The 20,648-nt window shown below is 44.9% G+C and overlaps 1 protein-coding gene across 4 annotated transcripts; it reads right to left on the reverse strand.

The window, feature by feature from the left end:
* Positions 1-4,945: 4,945 nt before the first annotated feature.
* Positions 4,946-7,306, reverse strand: Ccrl2 (C-C motif chemokine receptor like 2). 4 transcript variants are annotated; one of them, XM_038323347.1, is made up of 3 exons: positions 7,173-7,306; positions 6,543-6,673; positions 4,946-6,201 (listed from the first exon to the last, which is right to left on the reverse strand). In XM_038323347.1, exons 2-3 carry the CDS (start codon positions 6,622-6,624, stop codon positions 5,120-5,122), a joined length of 1,164 nt encoding a protein of 387 aa, XP_038179275.1. In that variant the 5' UTR covers positions 6,625-6,673; positions 7,173-7,306; the 3' UTR covers positions 4,946-5,119. The 4 variants fall into 4 exon arrangements, with proteins under 4 accessions (XP_038179275.1, XP_038179276.1, XP_041910721.1 ...); XM_038323348.1 differs by lacking the exon at positions 7,173-7,306 and adding an exon at positions 6,996-7,045; XM_042054787.1 differs by lacking the exon at positions 7,173-7,306 and having other exon boundaries at positions 6,543-7,101.
* Between the last annotated feature and the right edge of the window lie 13,342 nt (positions 7,307-20,648).

Raw genomic sequence — 20,648 nt, forward strand, 5'->3', positions numbered from 1 at the left:
ACCATCCCTGGGCAGGTGGCTCTGGGCTGTACAATCAAGGTATCAGAGCAATCAAGGGACAGCAAGCAGTGATCCTCCATTGTATCTGCTTCAGTTCCGGATTCCTGCCTTGGCTTCCCTCACTGACAGACTGTAACCTGTAGGCCAAATAAAGTCTTTCCTCCCCACCTTGCTTTAGGTCAGAAAAGCAACTAGAACATGGGAGATTGTCCCTAAAACTTGAGGACATGGTTTTGCCTATAATGCACATGTGCTCAAATCCAGTTTAAGCTAAGATGTATTAGAAATACTTTTGAATAGAAACTGTCAGAACTTGATAGAGAAGAGAAACATATCTTATTGTTCAGGGAGGGCTGTAGGTATACCCTGATGAAGGTGGGGTCTGAGGTCGTTAATTGCATTTTTCAGAGAGAGGCATGTGTGCATAGCATGTGTAGGGAAAGGAGCTAGGCTGCCCAGAGTGTTATTGGAAGGTAGGCACACATAATTCAAATCAGGTAGAGTCCTGGCTTACTACACTGCTCCCTATGCTTCTCTACCTCATCCCACACAAGGCAGAAGCAGTGTCACCCAGAAAACTCACAGGGTGTCGAATAGTGCCGTTCAGATAGGTGAGAGGGCTCTGGGACCCTCTGTACAAAGTCTTCGGAGGTGTCCTTGCTACCCGGAGTTGCTGGCTTCAGAATGTGGGCCCTGACAAGCCCCAAGCAAGCCACATTCAGGCTTGCAGCAGAGGTGAGCAAGGACAATGGGCTGAGCTCCATCCTAACCCAGACTCCTTCTACTCAGACCAAAACCTCAGATTAGGGTCCAGAGAGGCAAAGGAGGACACAGGAGCTCTTTGTTCTTCTTCCCAATGTGGCCATATTAATCAAATCTCTCTCTCTCTTTGCCTCTCTCTGTATCTCTCCCTCTCTTCCTCCCTCCCTCCTTTCCTCCCTCCCTCCCTCCCTCCCTCCCTCCCTCCCTCCTTCTCTCTTCTGCTTCTTACCACTTCTTTGTGTAATTAACTTGTTGAGGACCAGCTGGGGACAACTGAAGACAAACCAAGCCTGGTTTGTTAGGAGTCTGTCAAGGCTCAGACTCTCCTCCTAATAAATCGGGTAACACAGTGACACCCTCACCCAAGTTTATACTTGGGGTCCTGACATGCAGTTCAGGTTTAAATAGAGAGCAAAAGCTCTGTATAACCACACCCGGTCAAAGTGTGGTCCCAAACATCATCACTGTCTCCAGTCCAGTCTTATCTACCAGGTGGTCTGACCAGTGTTCAGAACTGTGTGAAATCTCTTCCCAGAGGATAAGTTCCCCATTTAGCTGACACCAGCTCCCCCTTCTCTATCATGAGACTCCTGGAAAATTCCAGTTCCCTTCATTGTTTCAGTAGTCTGAGATCCAAAAAGAGAGAGGTACACATGTCTTCATTCCTGCCAGGATGGTTACACCCTTTCCTGGGAATGTGTGGTCCCTTCCCTAGGCAATGTGGTCTGGAGGGCCGGAAGGCTGGATTTTGGTGCCCAAACACAGGAAGGTCTGTCTTTGTATGGCTGCCATAGTAAGATTGAAGGTTGCTGACTGGCAATGCCCTCACCCATGCCTACTGCAGCATTCTACAGTTGGTCCCAAAGTAATGAGCCTTCCTCATAGACAGGGTCAACCAGCGGTTTCTTCTACTGGCAAATAACTTGCAAGCAAAACAGAAGCCCTGGATGTTTTTAAAACTATACTAGCCATTTTCTGTTTGCTTTCTACTGTGTATTAAGTTTTATTATAGTATTTGTGGGAAAATAGAAAAACTAATGTTATTTTTAATTTTTATGACATTTTTATTTGTGTGTCTGTGCATGCATGCATAGGTGTATGTGTGTGTGTGTGCATGCATACATGTGTGTATGTGTCTACAAAAGCACAGAAATAGAGGTCAGAAGACAACTTGCTGGAGTTGGCTCTCTCCTTCCACCCCGTGGACCCCAGGGACCCAGCTTGGGTCATCAGCCATGATAATAAGTACCTTCACCCTCAGAGTCATCTCTCTGGTCCTCAAGTATTGTTTTTATCTGCTGGTCTGACACAAAAGGAAGGTCTTGCTAGATTTAGTTTTGAGGATACCACACCCCTATTCTTGGTCCTCAGCATCTGTCTTACTTAGGGCGCCCATTAGAGTTTCCAGGTCTTTCCACTTTCTGACTTTTCACCCTGGAAATTCTGACAAGGCTGACATTCATCCCTGTCAGTAAGTCTTAGTGAATGATGGGTTTTCCTCTAGCACTTCTGTTTAACACAGAATAGACGTGGGTGGAGAGCCCAGACCCACTTCCTTAAATCCGTGTAGAGGTTATATTCTCAGCCAGACTCTCTTGAACTTTCCATTCATACCATTTCCCTAAATCTCTCTCTTGCAGCTGCACTCCCTGTGGGGTGCCATCTGCATTCTCCCCCTCCCCAGTCAGGGGTAGGGATGAGATGGTGTGGTCCATAGGCAGGCATCCCTTATGCTGCTGGGGAACTCTATTTGAGCTTGGGATGGAAGTCTGAGCAGCAGAGGACCCTAGGCTGTGGTCCGAGATGGCTTGTACTAACACACCGGTGTGCCTCGGAGGCTTTGAAGATCAACCATATGGGACACACTTGATACACAGTAGATCACATGTTTAAAATATCCAGTTTGGTAAGGCACATGTAACTGCTAGTGAAAACAACACAGATAACAAACATATCCACTAGGCCCCTAATGTCCTTGTACTCTTTGTACTGTATCCCATCCCCTCCTAACTGAGCATCCTTAACAACCACTGACTTCAGCCACCAAGTTAGTTTGTGTTTTCTAAAATTTTATTGATATAAAAATAAAAATGAACATATTGGAAATTTAAAACTTCTAACTGAGCAGAAGTCACTTGTTGCTCTGTCTTTTAGGACTTCACACCTGAAGCTGTGGGATCCCACAGTCTGCTACTGTTTCTCCATCTGTCTGTTGAGGGACAGGCGGATCGACAGCACCTTAGAGCTGTACAAATACAGCTTTCGTGAAGGTCCATGTACGGGTGTGTGTACGGGCAGGTTCTCATCCTCATTTTTCTTGGGTAAGCATTTAGAAGTGGAATGACTGGGACTGGAGAGATGGCTCAGTGGTTAAGAGCGCTGACTGCTCTTTCAGAGATTCTGAGGTCCTGAGTTCAATTCCCAGCAACTGCATGGTGTCTCACAACCATCTAGGATGGGATCTAGTTCTCTCCTCATAACTGCAGGCAGAATAAAAAAGGTACATAAATAAATAAAATTTAACAAGGAGGAGGAGTACTGGTAACTAGGAAACCTGCCTCTCTCCCCAAACTGCTTGTGTCATCTTATATTCCCACCAGCAGGGGGCAAGATTCCAGCTTTTGTTACTTGGAGATGCCACCATCAGTTTCTTTCTTTTCAAAACTTCTTTTAGATGTGTGTGGTGGGGCTGGGGGTGGGGGAGTGGTACGTGCGCACATGCCTGTGTATGTGTGCATGTGCAAGCATACACGTGGAGGTTGGAGGACACTTTTTCCGAGTTAGCTCTCTCCTCCCACTCTGCTGGCTCCAGAGGTTGAACTCAGGCCACCAGGCTGACACAGCAAGTGCCCTCAGTCACGGAGCCGGGCGCTGGCCTTCCTTTCTTTTTCCTTCCTTCTGTGATGATGATGACCGTCATTGACCTATGACCGGGGAGAACCCTTTGTCCTGGGAAGGACCCCTGGGCGAATGCTCTTCTTATTCTCTGTGCTCTTCTTATCTCTCTGGCCTATGTTTGCCTCCAACTTCCTTTGAGGCCCGTGTCCCCATCTTAGCTCTAGAAGAAGAGCTGTGGCCACAAGCCCTCAGCCCGGATGGAGTGTGGTGTCCAGCTCTGAACTCCTGAGGCAGAGAGAGGGGCCACTCAGAGATCTCAGGTGTAGCATGTAACCTGGGCAAAGAGCTGGCCTCTTGCTGCCTGGCAGGTGGAAGCCTGTGCCGTGTAACTCAGCTACAAAAGGAAGTGGAAAATTCTTTGCAGTCACAGGCTAATGAGGCCTGAGGTATGTGTTATATTTCAAAGGTCACAGTGCTCATTTAATCCAACGTTTCTAGACATACTTTGACATCTACTCTCGTTAGGTTTCCGCCTTTGTGTTACAGTCAGCAGCAAGTGACTCTAAAACCTTGGAAGACCCACTGGCTGGAAGACCCAGGGAAGCTTGGGTATGGTGGCTAGCCAAGAGAGCCTTGGGTACCCGCAGGACTGATTGCCTTACCTTTGGTTTCCACAGCCTCCATCATGAAGTCAGTTCTTTTCATGGCCTGAGGGAGCGTGTGCCTGAAAAACTGCTTCCTTGCTAATGTTTGCTTCTAAGCTGTGCACCATGGAGCTGGGCGTGGGGGCATATGCCTTTAGTCTCAGGATTTAGGAGACAGAGGCAGGGGAATCTCTGAATTCAAGGCCAGCCTGGTCTATAAAGAAAGTTCCAGGACAGCCTACAGGGCTACATAGAGAAATTTTGTCTCAAAAAAAAAAAAAAAAAAAGTGTACAACCATGCTAGTACATGCTGCACCGGGAACCAAAGACTGGGAGGCAGGGCTGACCTTCTACCAACTCAACTACACCCCAACCTTCAAACTGGGCTTTAGAAGTACATATTCATTTGTTCAACAGGAACCAAAACCAGGTTGGGGGAGGTCTTGCTGTGTTGCCCAGGTTACCATTACGTTTGTGGAAATCCTCCTGCCTCAGCCTTCTAGGTTGCTGGGATTACAGATAGATGCCATCAGCCCTGGCTGACAATTTTGAACACCTGGAAGGCACACTTGGATAGCTTACAGGTTCTGGGGCTTTGCTCTTGGTTCTACCACTTTGTAGTTATGTAACATTGGACAAATGACCGAGCCTCAGTTTCTTAGAGATATGGGACTAAAAGCGCCCACACTATGGACAAGCAGTGAGGAGGAAGAATGAAGTTTGTCTTTATAAATAGCTTAGCCCTGTGCCAGAGACAAATCCAATAGTTACAAATAAATATTCACTAACCAGTCCTCTTTCTTCTTATATTCTATTTTTGTACAAACATGTAAAAAATTATATAAAATAATGTGAAGAGACAAGAATATCGATGTTTATGTATCCTGCCTCTGAGGCACACTATGGTAGAGTTCAATTGCCTGGTCATGACCACTCCTTGGCGTAGCTCGCTGAGAGTCCCCGTGCCTTTGAAACGGGGCATCATTGCACCGCGGGAACAGGCTGCAGAGATAGCTCGTGAAGGCCTTGTCTAGAAGCAAGCAAATGAGAGGGTTAACACAGCAGTGGGCGGTGGCGATGAGCTGTGTGACCGCAATGCTTGCGTCCAGGTGGTAGTTGTTCTCATCCTGCAGGGATGAGTATTCCCGGAACTCGAACAGGAAAAGCGCAACACTGTACGGTGCCCACATCCAAAAGAACACACCCATTATGATGGGTGCAAGCTTTCGAAGATCGTTCTGCCTCTCCCTGATGGTCTGCGTTTTCCTCATGTGCCAGCAGCAGAATATAAACACCAACAGAGGAAAACCAAGAACCAAAATGTTCATCTTTAAAGTCAGAAAATGCTTCCAGAATGGCTCTTCAATTGGCAAAAAGTGGGGTTTGCCAAAGGCACACTTGGATTTCTCTCTTTCCCTCTGAGGCCGATAGAGCACAGATTCCGGCAAAGAGAGCGCAATAGCTATGACCCATGCCAGGATACTTGTAACAACACTACCAGGCACTGATGTGAGGGTGGAGGACAGCCTCCCCTGGGAAAACACCTTGTACCCTTGCACGAGGAGAAGGATGTTGAAAAGCGTCTCGCTGTATAAGCCCGTGGAGTGGAGGCCAACAAAGACTCTACAAGTCCCATTGCCAGGGTTTTCCCCAAGGGCAGCAGCGTGTGCCCAGAATGGCAGGGGAAGCAGGAAACACAAATTTGCAGCTGCCAGGTTTAGAAGGTAGATGTTCCCCACATTCTTGAGTCCTTTGTATCGCACCAGCATAAATGCAGCCAAGGCGTTGTCCAGGAGACCCACTGCAAACACAGCGCAGCAGAACCGTAGTACCTGCTGGGCAGAGACAAGCTCGGGGGTGAGGGGTTTCTCTGTCACACAGCAGTCTGGGTCATCCGGTATGAAGACATCATAGTCATCCTCTGGGGCCACCGTGTAATTATCCATCTCGGGCTGCCCTGTGGAGGAAATCAGAGATTATGTTTCCCCTCCATCCTACAGCCAAAGGTTTGAAGTAAGTCTGCCCCCTCTCCCACAGTGGCGGCTGTACTCATTCTACTCATTAAGAACCCATAACATACCTTAAAATAATATTCTACAACACCCAGGGTCTGTGCTGGCAACGTGACAGCGCTGCCAGGCACAAAAGGACACCGGACATTGCAGTCACTTCATTTCTCTTGGTTATAATGAGATTCGCTTACTAGGAGCTAGGATCTAAGAAGACAAAGAGTTAAAAACAACCTGAGAAGTCGGTGCCCCTCCTACTTCCCAGCTATTAAAAAAAAAGTTTCCTTACCTTGCTCAGGGCTTGAAATGAAACAGCTGAAACGGTGGTGGTGTTGGGGCAGGCTGCTTGATATTTTCCTCTCCAGGGACATAAACAGATGTTTGCAAAAGTGAAACCGTACTGGTCAAACACGTGGACAACTAGCGAGATAAAGATAACCACTTGACTGAGTTCCCAAGGGTGGAGAAGGGTGCAGCCCCAAGATCTGCCATCCCGGGGGCTGTGGGAACACTGGGGTCAGGGAAGCAGCACTTCCTTCTGAACAGACTGCTCCTGACCCCAAGGAGCTAGAGACAGCACTGTTTATCCCTCTGAGGCTCGCCCCTTCCAGGCACAGCTTTCAAGAGCCAGCTGGAATGAAGTTCTGAAGTCTCTCTCAGGAGCCTCTGTCAGCCTCGAAGAAACTGAGAAGTTACTTTCGTCTCTCCCTCTCCCAGTATCCCATGTTTGACTTCCAGGTACCTTTTAGCCAGCTGTCCTCCAGGCTGCCTCAGATAAGGGCGCTAAGTCTAGCCTGCTCCCAGTGATAAGAGGGTGACGTCAGAAGCCGCGCTCCCCGCCCGCCCCGCCTCCTGCGCTTCTGACAGAGGTTCTCTGAGTCGATAACAGCTTCCAGAGAGCGAACATGTCCACACTCACCAAAGTCCTGACCCTCAAAGGCAGCTGTCACCAGCACTGACGACCTGCAGGGAAGAACAGGGAGTGGTGGGTGTCGGGTTTTTGTTTGTTTGCTTTCCTGCTGTCTTTGAGAAGAGCTGTGTGCTTTCGCTGTTGAACAGCGTGCTACAAAATGACCTGGGGAGCGCGGGCGCTAGAGTGATATCAGCAGGAAAAGAAATTGGGAAGAGGGTGGGGCCAAGAAGGAGCATTGACCTCCCTGCTGAGGGAAGTAGAGAGCTGCAGGCCCCCCCCCCCCCCCCCCCGATAGGAAGGAAGTAGTTACCACTGGAACGCGGACCTGCTCAGGGAAAGCCCCAGAAGAAAATCCTGTGTAAGGATGTGTGGGGCATGATCAGGGAGGAGATACTGTGAGGAGATGAAGCTTAACTTCACGTGGAGGATGGGGATGATGAGAGGCGGTTGCCTTGGAGTGGCGGGAAAGGGCACAGGAGAGGGACGTCGTTTGAAGATGAGGATTGTAGAAGAGGAAGCTGGAAGAGCAGGAAAAAATACACGAACTGCCAAGACTTGCCTCAGGCCAAGGACTCTTTGCAGCCACGACTGAACTAATTTGGGGGTCAGTTGATGTCTCCTTTGCATTATCAACAACGGGTCTGATACACGTGATACTGAAAGTGAACCTATAAAAATAGAAATCGATACTGAGGAGACTAGTAAAGGAATATAGAAAGAACAGAGCCCAGATAACAGGGTTGAGCATTAAGCTCCAAGCATCCTGGCAGAAACCCAGAATGGAAGAGCTTCCCAATAAGGCCTCTCCCCCACAGGGGAGAGCATTTAGGGGTGAGCGGGAATCGCCAGGACTTAGGATGCTCTGTCTATTCATGGATGTGGCTACGGCAAGGGTCGTGTCAGCTGTCACCCTCCTCCTGAGATCTCTGCCCTCTGCAGCTAGATGCCTTGGAGTCACACCGTGACACCTGGCCTGTGAGTGAGTAGGCTAAGTGGCTCATAGTTCACTCCCAGACGGGGACAGATTCACAGATGTACACGCTGCTCCCTAGATGGGAAAGTGGGTGTGGGTAGAAGGTACCCTATGTGCTTTGTGTCACACAATGATGGGAAATAGAAAATCTCTTGAGGAAAAGGAATCGTCTGTAAATTCAGGATCCTCCCAACTTCTCCGTCACTGTGGCCTCCACTTTGAGTATTGTTTTAATTTTGCTTGATTCCCAGCATCCTGTCTGTCCACATTCAGGCCACAGGGTTTTTTTTTTCAAATTAGCATACAAAATAATGTGTTTCGTTATGACATACTCATACACACATGTCACTAGTCTTTGTTCTTATCTGTCCTCAACTTCAATGCTCTCCCTATTTCCCCGTCCCTTCTTAATGGTCCTCTTTCAACTGTTTCTCCTTCTGCTTTCATGTCACGTGGATTCTATCGCCCCTTCTTCCTTAAAGAGTCAAAAAATAAGAATATAGAAATGTAGATTCCGGAAATAAAAATGTAGAAATAAAGAAATACAAAGTTGTAAGCCTAGGAGAATGAGAGCAGACTGTCAGCGGCTTTCTCAGCAGCTTAAGGATTAACTATTAACAGTGGGTTACTTTGCTTTACAGCCCATAGCTCTGTCTGCAAGGCTGAAGTGGCCCTCTGCAAACTGAGGGTCAGCAATTTGTATTTGAATCTGAGTTCTACCTTGAGATTGTGAACATTCTTTTGTTCATGCCTAATGCTTGTTTCTTGCTCTAAAAAGGGAGTTGGGAAACAGCCCATTGCCACAGCCTTACAAGTCCATCCCTGGCTGTGGTCTCAGCTTTTGTGCCCCATGGAGATTTATTTTTTATTTTTATTTTTTTCCTGGAATAAAGCTTGCTTCTAGATTAATACACTTTGGTGGTCTATCCCCCATCTTTGAGTGACCCCTGTGGACCCAACATTTCTCTTGTTCTTTCCCTAAGATCTCATCCTCTCCTCTCTTGGCCTCCTTTTTTAGTCTCATATCTCACACACACACACATACACACACACACATGTACACACACATGTACACACACATGTACACACTCACACACATGTACACACTCACACGCGTGTACACACTCACACATGTGCACACATACATCCACACACATGTACACACATGTACACACACTCACACGCATGCACACACATCCACACACATCCACACACACATGTACACACACATACACGCATCCACACACACATGTACACACACTCACAAACACATACATACACACACTCACACACACATCCACACACACAAACACATACATACACACACTCACACACATCCACACACACAAACACATACATACACACACTCACACACATATACACACACACATACACACACATACATACACACACTCACACACACATGCACACACATACGTATACATACAGACACTCACACACACATCCACACACACAAACACATACATACACACACTCACACACATCCACACACAAACACATACATACACACACTCACACACATATACACACACACGTACACACACATACATACACACACTCACACACACATGCACACACATACACATACATACAGACACTCACACACACATACACACACACGTACACACACATACACACACTCACACACATGTACACACACAAACACATACATACACACACTCACACACACATACACACACTCACACACATGTACACACACAAACACATACATACACACACATGCACACACATACACATACATACACACATATGCACACACAAACACATACATACACACACTCACACACATGCACACACATATACATACTCACATATGCACACACAAACATACATACACATATGCACACACACAAAGACATACACACACTCCTCACACACACATGCGCACACATATACACACACACAAACACATACATATGCACACTCACACACACACATTTAGATCTAGATTCCACATATGCAAGAGTTTGGCTTTATTTCACTTTACATCATGACTTTCAGTTTCCTTTCCCTGCACATGTAATAGTTTCATCTTCTTTCCTGGCTGGATAAAATTCCGTTGTGTCTACACAGCTCAGTTTCCTTATTCGTCATCTGCCGTTGGGCATCAAGACTGGCTCCATTTCCTAGAGGCTAATAATAGGGCAGTAGTAAGGATGGTTGTGCAAGTATCTGTGAGGTCTGGTGACAGAGTCATTTGGGTATCTCCCCAAGAGTGGCACAGCTGGGTCACATGGCAGTTCTGCTTTTAGGGGTTTGCTTTGTTTTGGTTTGAGTGTTTGTTTTAACTTCTAATGTAATGTTGTTTCCTGTCACTGCTGGGAAGGCAGTCTAGGACCACATGCTGGTCAAGTGCTCTATCCCTGAGCCACTCCTCCCTCAACCCCCGCCATCTTGGCTATACCAGCTTACATTCCCACCTGGAGAGTAAGGTGCCCGGCTCCTCACATCCTCACCAGCGATTCTTGTTGCTTGTTTTCTGGAAGGCTATGGGAAAGAAGAAGCTACATCTCCCACTCAGAGGTTCAAGGAAGGCTTGCTTTGGCATCTGAATGCACACGGAGACGTGTCTTGGTCGTCTTGGTCAGCTTTCCATCACTGAGATGCACATTTGAGACAATCAAGTTTAAAAGGAGGAAAAGCTTATTTTGACTTTCTGAAGTTTCAGTCCATGCTCGCTCTGCCCGCTGCCTCTGGGGCCATGCCAAGGCAGTGCTTCACCGTGGGAGCACATGGCAGAGACAGCTGTCTGCCTAGTGTTAGCTGGGGAGGGAGAGGGAGGGGACGGGGCTGGGACTCAACCATTTCCTTCAAGTGCAGTCATCACCCCACGACCTTCCTCTAAGTTCCACCTCCTGGAGGTCCTACTGCAAAGTGTCCAGACTAGGGAGCCTTTGCTTTTTACACACGAGTCTTGAAGTGGCCCTCACTGAAGCCACAGCATCCTTCCTTGTCAAACCAAAGCACCTTCTAAAGTTTTGGTATGAGGCTCACGAGATCTTAGTGTTGAAGGTCTGAGTTCCTCCTAATCACTGCAACTCAACCCTGCTGTCAGTCTTAGGCGCTAGATCATGTGCTTACCGCCCCCCCCCCCCATGTGAGTCAGCCACTTCATTCAATGAACATTGCTACAGGCCCAGCATGCACTCAGCCCTGCTCCAGATGCAGGAGATGATAAAATCAGTAAACAGAAGAGGCAAAAGTCCTCACCTTCCGAGAGCTCATATCCAACAGATAAAGACAAAACAGGTAAATTGTGTTGATAGTTGGTAGGCAAGAGGGTCTGCAGGGCCAAGCAGAGGGAGGAGGATAGAAGGGGCAGGAGATTGAGAGGACAGGCAGGGACGCCGCAAATGATCAGGTCCCTTGAACAACACGAATTGTGTTCTATTTCCTTGTTACAAAGTTCTTACTTCAGAGGAAGCAATGCTTTTACCAAAGATTCAGAGACAGTCGTTAGTATACTGACTCTATTTAAACAAAAAAAAGGTCTCACTGTGTAACCCTGGATGACGTGGGATTTGCTAGATAGACCAGGCTGGCCCTGAACGCACAGAGATCCTCCTGCCTCTGCTGGAGCTAGGATTAAAGGCGTGGGCCACCACCATTTCAGGCTTAATTCTTGATTGTAAAAGCAAAGGATACAGTGCACCGGCCATCCCTGGAGAAGGGCCCTGGATGTCTTCCAAGACCCCTTCTTTGGGTGTTCCAAGGCAGCCTGGCTGCCATGGCAGCTTCTGCAGTGTCGTTCCTGGGCGCATTAGAGTTTTCCGTCCTCTCTTCAGGAGCCTGTCCCCTCAGTTAGTAACCCTCTCTCTATAATGTCTCCTGTTGAAGCTGCTGGGGTGGCTTCTGACTGGCACATTCCACTCAGTGTCTGGATGGGGAATGCTGGGAAGATGAGCGCTGAACGATGTCATTCTCAGGGATCTATCTTGATAATGAGATATGAGTTACTTAGAAATATGATACCTTAATCTATTCCCTTCAAATATCTGTTTTCTCATGCCTATCTCTCTATCTATAATCTATATTATCTAAATACTATCTCAGCATCTACCAGATATCTACTATTTATCACCTATCCATACCTATCATTTATGTATCCATTACTGAGCAGCAGATGGGAAGAATAAAGAGCTGTGTGTTATAATTCCAGGGTCATTTGTTTGTGCCCCAGAGATGGGACTGGTTAAGGGGAAATATTGGAACTGAAGAGCATGACGTTTTCTTGTCTGCTGACCTGTGACTAACTTTCCATGAAAGAACACTGGAATCAAGAGTCAGACTCTGGATTGGGTTCCTAGGAATCCAGAGCTTTGAGAGGCTGAAGTGTGAACAAAAAGTTTGTCATGCAGGGGTTTCCAGCAGACTTGTCTGTAGAGGATGGAGCGAGGCAGCACCGGGCAGCACAAGAAAGGACCATCATGTGGTAACTACTGACCTCTCAGCTGGCCCTACAGCTGTGGAGCTGTGGTCGCTCTTAAGAGCTGCCCTGAACCTCAGTGATCAGGTCGTGTTCCTGCAGTCCCACGTCGGCCATTGTCCTTAGCGTTCTCCTGGGAGGTGGCACAGGCTGGAGGACAGAATGAGGGAGGCAGAGGCAATGGCCCCGAAGAGGGCATTTGGGCAGGTCCCACAGCATCCTCTGTGGCTCTGGAGGGCTCTAGACTTCCTAAAAATTGTGTTTGCCCCAAATAACAAGAAATGGAAATGAAAATTTCCAAACCCACAGTGTCGTAAGCCCAGTGAACCCACGCAGCGGCTAGAGCATATTTCAAAGAGGAAGTCACATGTCCTGTGAGGCCACACTGCCTGTTGCTGCACGTGACCATTTGGCCGGCTACTCCCCTACTGTCACCTAAGTGCAGAGAAGGTCAGGGAGGAACTGAGCTGTCCTCCCAGCCCCACTCCTCCAGCTGCCCCTCTTTTCCGTCTTCCCTAGTAAGTTAGTCACTCTCCAGTCTCACAGGGTTGGGCTGGGTGGGACCGACACAGGGCCACTATCAACCGCATCTCACCTGAATAAGAAGTGCTGCTTCTGCGAGCAGAGGTGAACAAAAGCCACGGAAGGGTCTGGAGAGGTGGCTTTAGTCAGTCCCCAGAACCCATATGAAAAGATCTCTGCATGGTAACGCAAGCACACCCCCTAGTTTTCAACGCCCAGCCAAGCTGAATCAGCAAGTTCCAGGTCAGCGAGAGATCCTGTTTCAAAAATATAAGGTGTCCTGGGAACCACACCCAAGGCTGACTCTGGCTTCCACATACAGACAAACATGTGCACAAAATGCACACATAAATATGTACACACAAGCATGTACATACATACACAAAAGCATTCTCATTTAAAAATATTTCTTTTGGAGCTGGGAATATAGTTTGGTGGCTAAGTTCTAGATTCCATTCCCAGTAATACACACACATACACGTGCATGTGCACGCGTGCACACACACACACACACACACACACACACACACACATTCATTTTAATTATGTAGAAAAAGGATTTGGTGGGGCCTTCTCTGAAGCCTGGGTGTCTGTCTTGGGTTCTTCCCAGGCCCAGACCCTTGTGAGCCACGCTGGGCACTGTGAAGATCTTGCTTCCTTCTTGCCAGCCCCCTCCAGGGATGGTCTCTGGAGCTCCTCTGGCTATACTGCCACGCCTGCCCCAGGCCCAACAGCATCTAAGTGTGTGAGTTAAGTCAGCTCCTACCTGCCCAGAATCCACAGCCTGTGTCTCGATCTTGTCTCAAATAACTCAGTCACACCCTCTGGAAAGGATGCAGAAAGGAGCTCCCATCCCAGTGAGCCAGCACCTCCAAACCACAAGATTGGTTCTGTGCTCTGGAGACAGCCCAAGACTTGGAGACTAAGGTGATACTTTGGGGAGGAACAGGAATCTGTGTCCTTGTGCCCTGGTGCCATGAATCAGCAAGGACAAACCAGGCAGGGGCTAAATGGTCAACGGTTCTGACTGCATCTTGTGGCCAGGGTCTGTTTCGTCTGCTTTTACTTCACTTCATCTCTATGCAGCATTTGACATGGCTGGTGCTTCTGCAGCCTTCTAGAACTCCCTTCTCTTCAAAGACACGTCTCTGCTTTTTTGTGAAGGCAGCAAACTGGAGGTAAAGTAAGAATATACACTCTCAAAGCCTTGCTCCCAGGGACATAGGCTGCATCTCCTAAACATTCCCAAAAATCATCATAACAGGGGACCAAGTTGCTGTAGGAGCCCACTTGTTCATTCCAGCTGCCCACATTTATAATAACCACACAGACTATATTAATTAAATCACTGCTTAGCCTATTAGCTCTAACTTCTTCTTCTTTTTTTTTTTTTTTTTTTTTTTTTTTTTTTTTTTTTTTTTTTTTTTTTTGGTTTTTCGAGACAGGGTTTCCCTGTAGTTTCTAGAGCCTGTCCTGGAACTAGCTCTTGTAGACCAGGCTGGCCTCGAACTCAGAGATCCGCCTGCCTCTGCCTCCCGAGTGCTGGGATTAAAGGCATGCACCACCACCACCCGGCTTAGCTCTAACTTCTTATTGGCTAGCTATTACATCTTAATTTAACCCATTTCCATGAATCTGTGTATCGCTATGTGGCTGTGGCTTACCGGCCAGGTTCCAGCTCATCTGTCCCTGGCAGTGGCTACATGGTGTCTCCTGACTCTTCCTTCTTTCTCCCAGCATTCAGTTTAGTTTTCCCCATCTAACTCTATTCTGCCCTACACAGGCCATAGACAGTTTCTTTATTAACCAATGGTATTCATAACATTCAGAGGGGAATCCCACATCACCTCCCCTTTTCTGTCTAAATAAAAAGGAAGGTTTTAACTTTAATATAGCAAGATTACAACAAAACAGGTATCAAGGAAGAATTACAGTTACAATATTTGTTGACAGAGGTTTCTGTCCCACCTGGTCCCACAGCTGTCTAGTCCCAAAGAAACATGCAGAGGTCTACATTAATCATGAACTGGTTGGCCTATTAGCTTAGGCTTTTTATTAATTCCTATAACATATTAGCCCATTATTCTTATCTATGTTAGCCACATGGCTTGGTACCTTTTTCAGTGAGGGATTCTCATCTTGCTTCCTTTGCGGCTGGGTAACAACTACAGACTGACCTTTCCTCTTCCCAGAATTCTCCTGTTCTCATCGCCCTGCCTATACTTCCTGCCTAACTACTGACCAATTAGCATTTTATTGAACAAGAACAAGAAACAAATCTTTACAGGGTAAAACCATTGTCCCACAGAACTCCCCCCCCCCTTTTTTTTAAAACAAGAACTCTGAATTGAATCTCCCTTGTTTAGCTTTCTTCCTGACCATTATCCATGACAACTTGTAACCAACGATCTAAACAAAGAAAGTTACCCATAGTCCATTTTTTGGGAATGTAGGTATAGTTTTCCAGGCTACTTTCTGCTGATTGGGGGTGCTGATAATCTTATGGGTACTTAAAGAAAATTTAGAATTATGATCAAGTCCTGACTGGAGTATCCTATGAGGCTTGATCATCTCAGGCAGCAGTCTTGAATCTGTTCTGGATGTAGAACTCAGACATCTGTGTCATCCACTCCTTTTGGAGATTTCTCAGGGGGTCTTCCTTGATCAAACCTGATTTTTCTTAATCCAGAATGAATCTATAGTTGCTCATTTCCTGTGGAAACAAAAGCAGAACCTCTTCTCCAAAGAAACATATCTTCCGACTTAAATTTTAAAGTCAAGGCATTTTCAAAATAGATATTTTATATTAATCCAGCAGCATTTATAATCAAATGTCTTTTAGCAGCTGTCACTCCTTCCTCAGCATTCAAACAATTCACAGACAACACAATAACATACCGCATCCAGACTCTCTGTAAATTTTCCATCTTTACGTGGCTTTATCCTAAACTCTATTTTTTTCTTTTTCTTTTTAACTTTGGGTTTTTTGAGACAGGGTTTCACTGTGTATCTTTGGCTCTCCTAGCACTAACTCTACAGACCAGGCTGTCCTTGAACTCACAGAGATTCACCAGCCTCTGCCTCCCAAGTGTTGGGATTAAAGGTGTGTACTACGGGAGAATTATCTGTATTCTGTCAATCATGTATTTTAATAATGCTGATTGTCCAGGCAGGAAGTATAGGCAGGTCAACCAGACAGGAAGTAGAGGTGGGGCGATGAGAACAGGAGAATTCTGGAAAGGAGGAAGCCCATTCTTCCCAGTCCAACCCAGACCACCAAGAAGCAACATGTGATCTGCCCCACTGTGAAAGGTACTGAGCCATATGGCTAACATAGATCAGAATAATGTGTTAATATAAGTGATAAGAGCTAATAAGTAACCTGAGCTAATGGGCCAATCAGTTTTATAACTTATGGAGATCTCTGTGTGATTTTCTTTGGGGCTTGCCAGCTGTGGGGTACCAGGCGGGATGGAAACCCCAACAAAAAGACCCCCTCATGTTACAGGTATGTGCCACCATACCCAACTATTCTTTCTTTTTTATCTTAAGGACTTTATCCTTTTTCATTTCTCCCCCAAGCCTACATAAATTTTTTAAACGCCCTCTAAACCACTTAGAGGGTTTTTTTTTTTTGCCTTTGAATCTACCTTTACTGTAGACCTCTCTTTTTCTGACCACATGAGTCTTTAGTTTGCTAAGAGATGTGGCTAAGATTAAAGCTGTGGCTTTGACAGCTGGATACACCCCCCATTCCTTAGCTTTCTGAGCATCTAGCCTCACAGTGGAGGTACTGGCCAGAGCCATGTTTATTGCCACAACTCTATGGCATTTCAAGGTCTGTACAGCCACCAAGAAGCATGCTGTTGTTGGCTATTCATAAACACCATTTAAGTGTTTTGTGGTGGGGCCTCTTAAAAGAGCGGCAAGGTTTTTGCAGCTAAAGCTGAGTCAGGAAGCCTCTCTTAAATGAGATGTGCTTGCCTCCTGTAAACAGAACCCAACTGAGAAAATGCTGCTAAAAAGAAGCTGTTCTTAACTCTGTTCTTTTATGTCTAGAATTCCTTTTCAAGCTCTCTCAGGTTTTTAAGTGGATTTAGTCAGCTCCACGTTGGCACACCATTTGTTGATAGAGTTTCTGTCCCACTCAGTCCCACAACCATTCAGTACCGAAGAAATACACAGAGGTCTACATTAATTGTAAACTGGTTGGCCTAGTAGCTCAGGCTTCTTACTCTTATAACTTATATTAGCCCATTATTCTTGTCTATGTTAGCCATGTGGCCTGGTACCTTTTTCAGCAGGGATTCTCATCTTGCTTCCTCTGCGGCTGGGTGATGGCTACAGACTGACCTTTCCTCTTCCCAGAATTCTTCTGTTCTCATTGCCCCACCTCTACTTCCTGCCTGGTTGCCCTGCCTCTACTTCCTGCCTGCCTACTGTTATTATTAAACAAGTACAAGAAACAAATTTTTATAGGGTGAAACCATTGTCCCACAGCAAATATTTATATCTACTTTATCTTTTATCATAACTAAGGAAAAGTATAATTATAACTAACTATTCTTCAACTCCATCAAAGACCTTAGAAGGATCTATTACCCAAGTAAACAGGAAGTGCATTGTAAGCAACTTCCAAAACTCTAGAATTGACATAGACATCTCACTGCCTGGACAGTCACTTGAATTTCTTCTGTATTGTTGGAGCATCCATCTTCAACCTACAGGCCCATAGTATCCAGCAGACTTTTCCACAAAGCAGGAAATTTGAAGGTCTGTTCTGTCTTGTAATGGCAAAGTCCATTGCAAATGGCAAAGTCAGTTGCTTTCTTCTTTGTTTTGCAGAATGTCTGGCAGACTCTTTCATGTAGCAGGAACTCCAAAGGACCATCTCACCTTTAGGCAAGTTCAATAGTCATTTCTCTGTGGGTTCTGCATGTCCAGTTCATACAGCATATTTGCCCTCAGGCTAAGGGACATCATTTGGGGGTTGGTTATAAGTGATATATGGTTGAGGGATGGGGGAGGAATTTTATAGACTCAGGGATCTTCTTGGAAAAAAAAGAGGGATAATTGGATGATGGGATAATAGATTGATATTTGTGAGTTATTGTTTTTAGATAATTATATTGGTATTGATTCTTGTATATTGATACTAAGTTAAATTATATTGAATATTGTATGCATATATGCTTCTACCTCTGTTTGAAACATTGTTTATGTATTGACATATATATTTACCATATTGCAGTGAACACTACTACCTCTTCTCAACATACTTATACATTGTTTACATGTGAAGGTCACTGTTCTTATTTATTACACAGTTTATTGTCTTAAAGTTAGATAGGTATTGAGAATTATAGATCAATAGTCATCTATGTTTGTCCTATTTATAATTAGGCTAATGAGGTTCTTTAGATACATAGAGATTATATTCAGTATAGATAGTATAATCTTCAACCTCTTCAAAGAGCTGTAAAAAATGGCCTTTAATCTAATCTAGAGTTCCGTGGTAGTGAGACACAATCATTCCTGGCAACACTGCTCTACTCCAAAGAGAATGTTGAGCACCAAAGACACTCCACCTGGAGCTTTTCTTCTTGGCAGAGTTGGCCTTTGGGCAAAGAAATACCCATACCTCAACCACTGACAGAGATACAGAGTATCCGTAAATGGATAAAACAGGACTGTCATATCCTGCCAAGACAGGGTAAGATAGTTTTAAAAAGTTTCTTGCCTTTGAAAATGGTATGTCAATTACGTCAGGCCTTAGCCAAAGTTGGTTGCTTCAACATTGCAAGTGAGACTTTAGGTGATTGCCCAGGTAGTCAGTTGTCTCTGTCATTTGTTGTACAATTTGGAAATTTCTTGATTGCACTTCCTGTTTACTCAAGTAATATTGCTTCCCTTCTCAGATCTTTGATGGAGTTGAAGATTAGATAATTGTAGTTACCTTCCTCATGATTTAGCCAAACTTAATTTCAATACATTATTTAGACCCCTTAAAATAAAATGTTTAGTAAAACTTTTGTAATGTGTTCCTTGCTTAATATTGTTTACTGTCTGTAATTTTATACTTGGTATCTGTTCTTATTGTATATAGTTGTATTGGGTTTGGATCAATCTTGTTTAGACAAAAGGGGGAGATGATGGGGAAACTATCAACTGATAGTTTCAACCAATCACATCTGGTTAGGGTGTGGCCACCTAGAACCCAGGTAGAAAAACCTGGGGATGCAGGTACTCGCTCTCACTTCGCAGTGCCCATTGGACCTATTGGATTTTGAAACTCCCATTTTTATAGTGTAAGTTTCTCCTCTTTAACCATTAAAGTATTCCTGATACTCTTGAGCTAGCCTGGTTACTTATCATACTGACCTAACTTGCTACAAGCATAGCATCAAACAGTCCAGGCAAGGGCAGTTTCTTGCCCAAATGGCTAACCAATGCCATAAGGAGCCTCTTCAGTGCCCATCATCCTCTTGAAGTAGATTTGTGCTGCCAAAGCAGATGTGTCTCATTGTCTTGAAAAGTCTTAAGCTCTTAAAACATTTTAAATGTCATATTCTGAAGGTCTCTGAAAGATTTGAAGAATACCTAACTTAAATATATCTCTAAATATCTAGAAAACCTAACATGACTAAAAGCTTGACTATTACAGATGATTATTTATTAACCTATACTTATTAATTATACATTACATTTTTAAATGAGCAGCACAAAGACAATACCTTAATCAAGAGCAGAACTAGACATATGACAAAATTGACCTTAAATTTGTATCGATATACCAAGATCCATACCAATGCAAAGTATTCATCTGTATATCATACCCACATTTAAATGTAAACAAACATCTATAAACAATCATTTAGGGAATTTGGGCATAGTTCTCTCCAAACTGCTTCCTGCTTTTTGTTGGGTGAAGTTATTTTGGGGGGTATTCATGGCAACCTTTCTGGGGTCTTGGTCCATCAAGCCACATTAGTCTGGAAGGATTCCACAGGTTCTCATCTTCTGTGGAAACAAAAAAAGAACCTCTTTTTCAAAACAACATATCCTTAGACTCAAATTTTGAAGTCAAGAAATCTTTAAAACATATATGTTGGTTTAGCTTAGCAGTCCCCAGAATCAAGTGTCTCTCTGCCGTCAAAAAAATTCAAAGAAAACACAATAATATATATAATTCGACTCTCTGTGTATATTATATCTTTACATGGCTTATTTTTCTTTATTCCTATTACTTTTTCTACAAGTTTATTGTCTCTTTAAAGACTTTGTTTTATTTTTTTAAAACGTTTTACTTCTTTTTATAACTCTCTATTCTCTTTTTCTTCTCTCTCCCAAGCCTACATACATTTTTCCAACACTATGACCCATTTAGAGGTCTTTTGTTTTTATCTAAATCTGTCTTTATTGTGTATCTGTAATTATTTTTTGATCAGAAGCATCTTTTTCTTCCTTCCTTCCTTCCTCCCTTTCTTCCTTCCTTCCTTCCTTTCTTTCTTTCTTTCTT

This window comes from Arvicola amphibius, chromosome 3 (genome assembly GCF_903992535.2).
Source record: "Arvicola amphibius chromosome 3, mArvAmp1.2, whole genome shotgun sequence".
Taxonomy (NCBI): domain Eukaryota; kingdom Metazoa; phylum Chordata; class Mammalia; order Rodentia; family Cricetidae; genus Arvicola; species Arvicola amphibius.

What these genes read in the sequence shown, in the direction of transcription:
- Ccrl2 (XM_038323347.1), bottom strand. Translation starts at nt 6,624, where the DNA reads ATGTCCCTGGAGAGGAAAATATCAAGCAGCCTGCCCCAACACCACCAC. An exon ending in CATTTCAAGCCCTGAGCAAG is followed by an intron (nt 6,202 to 6,542) that starts GTAAGGAAACTT and finishes TTTCCTCCACAG; the next exon opens with GGCAGCCCGAGATGGATAAT.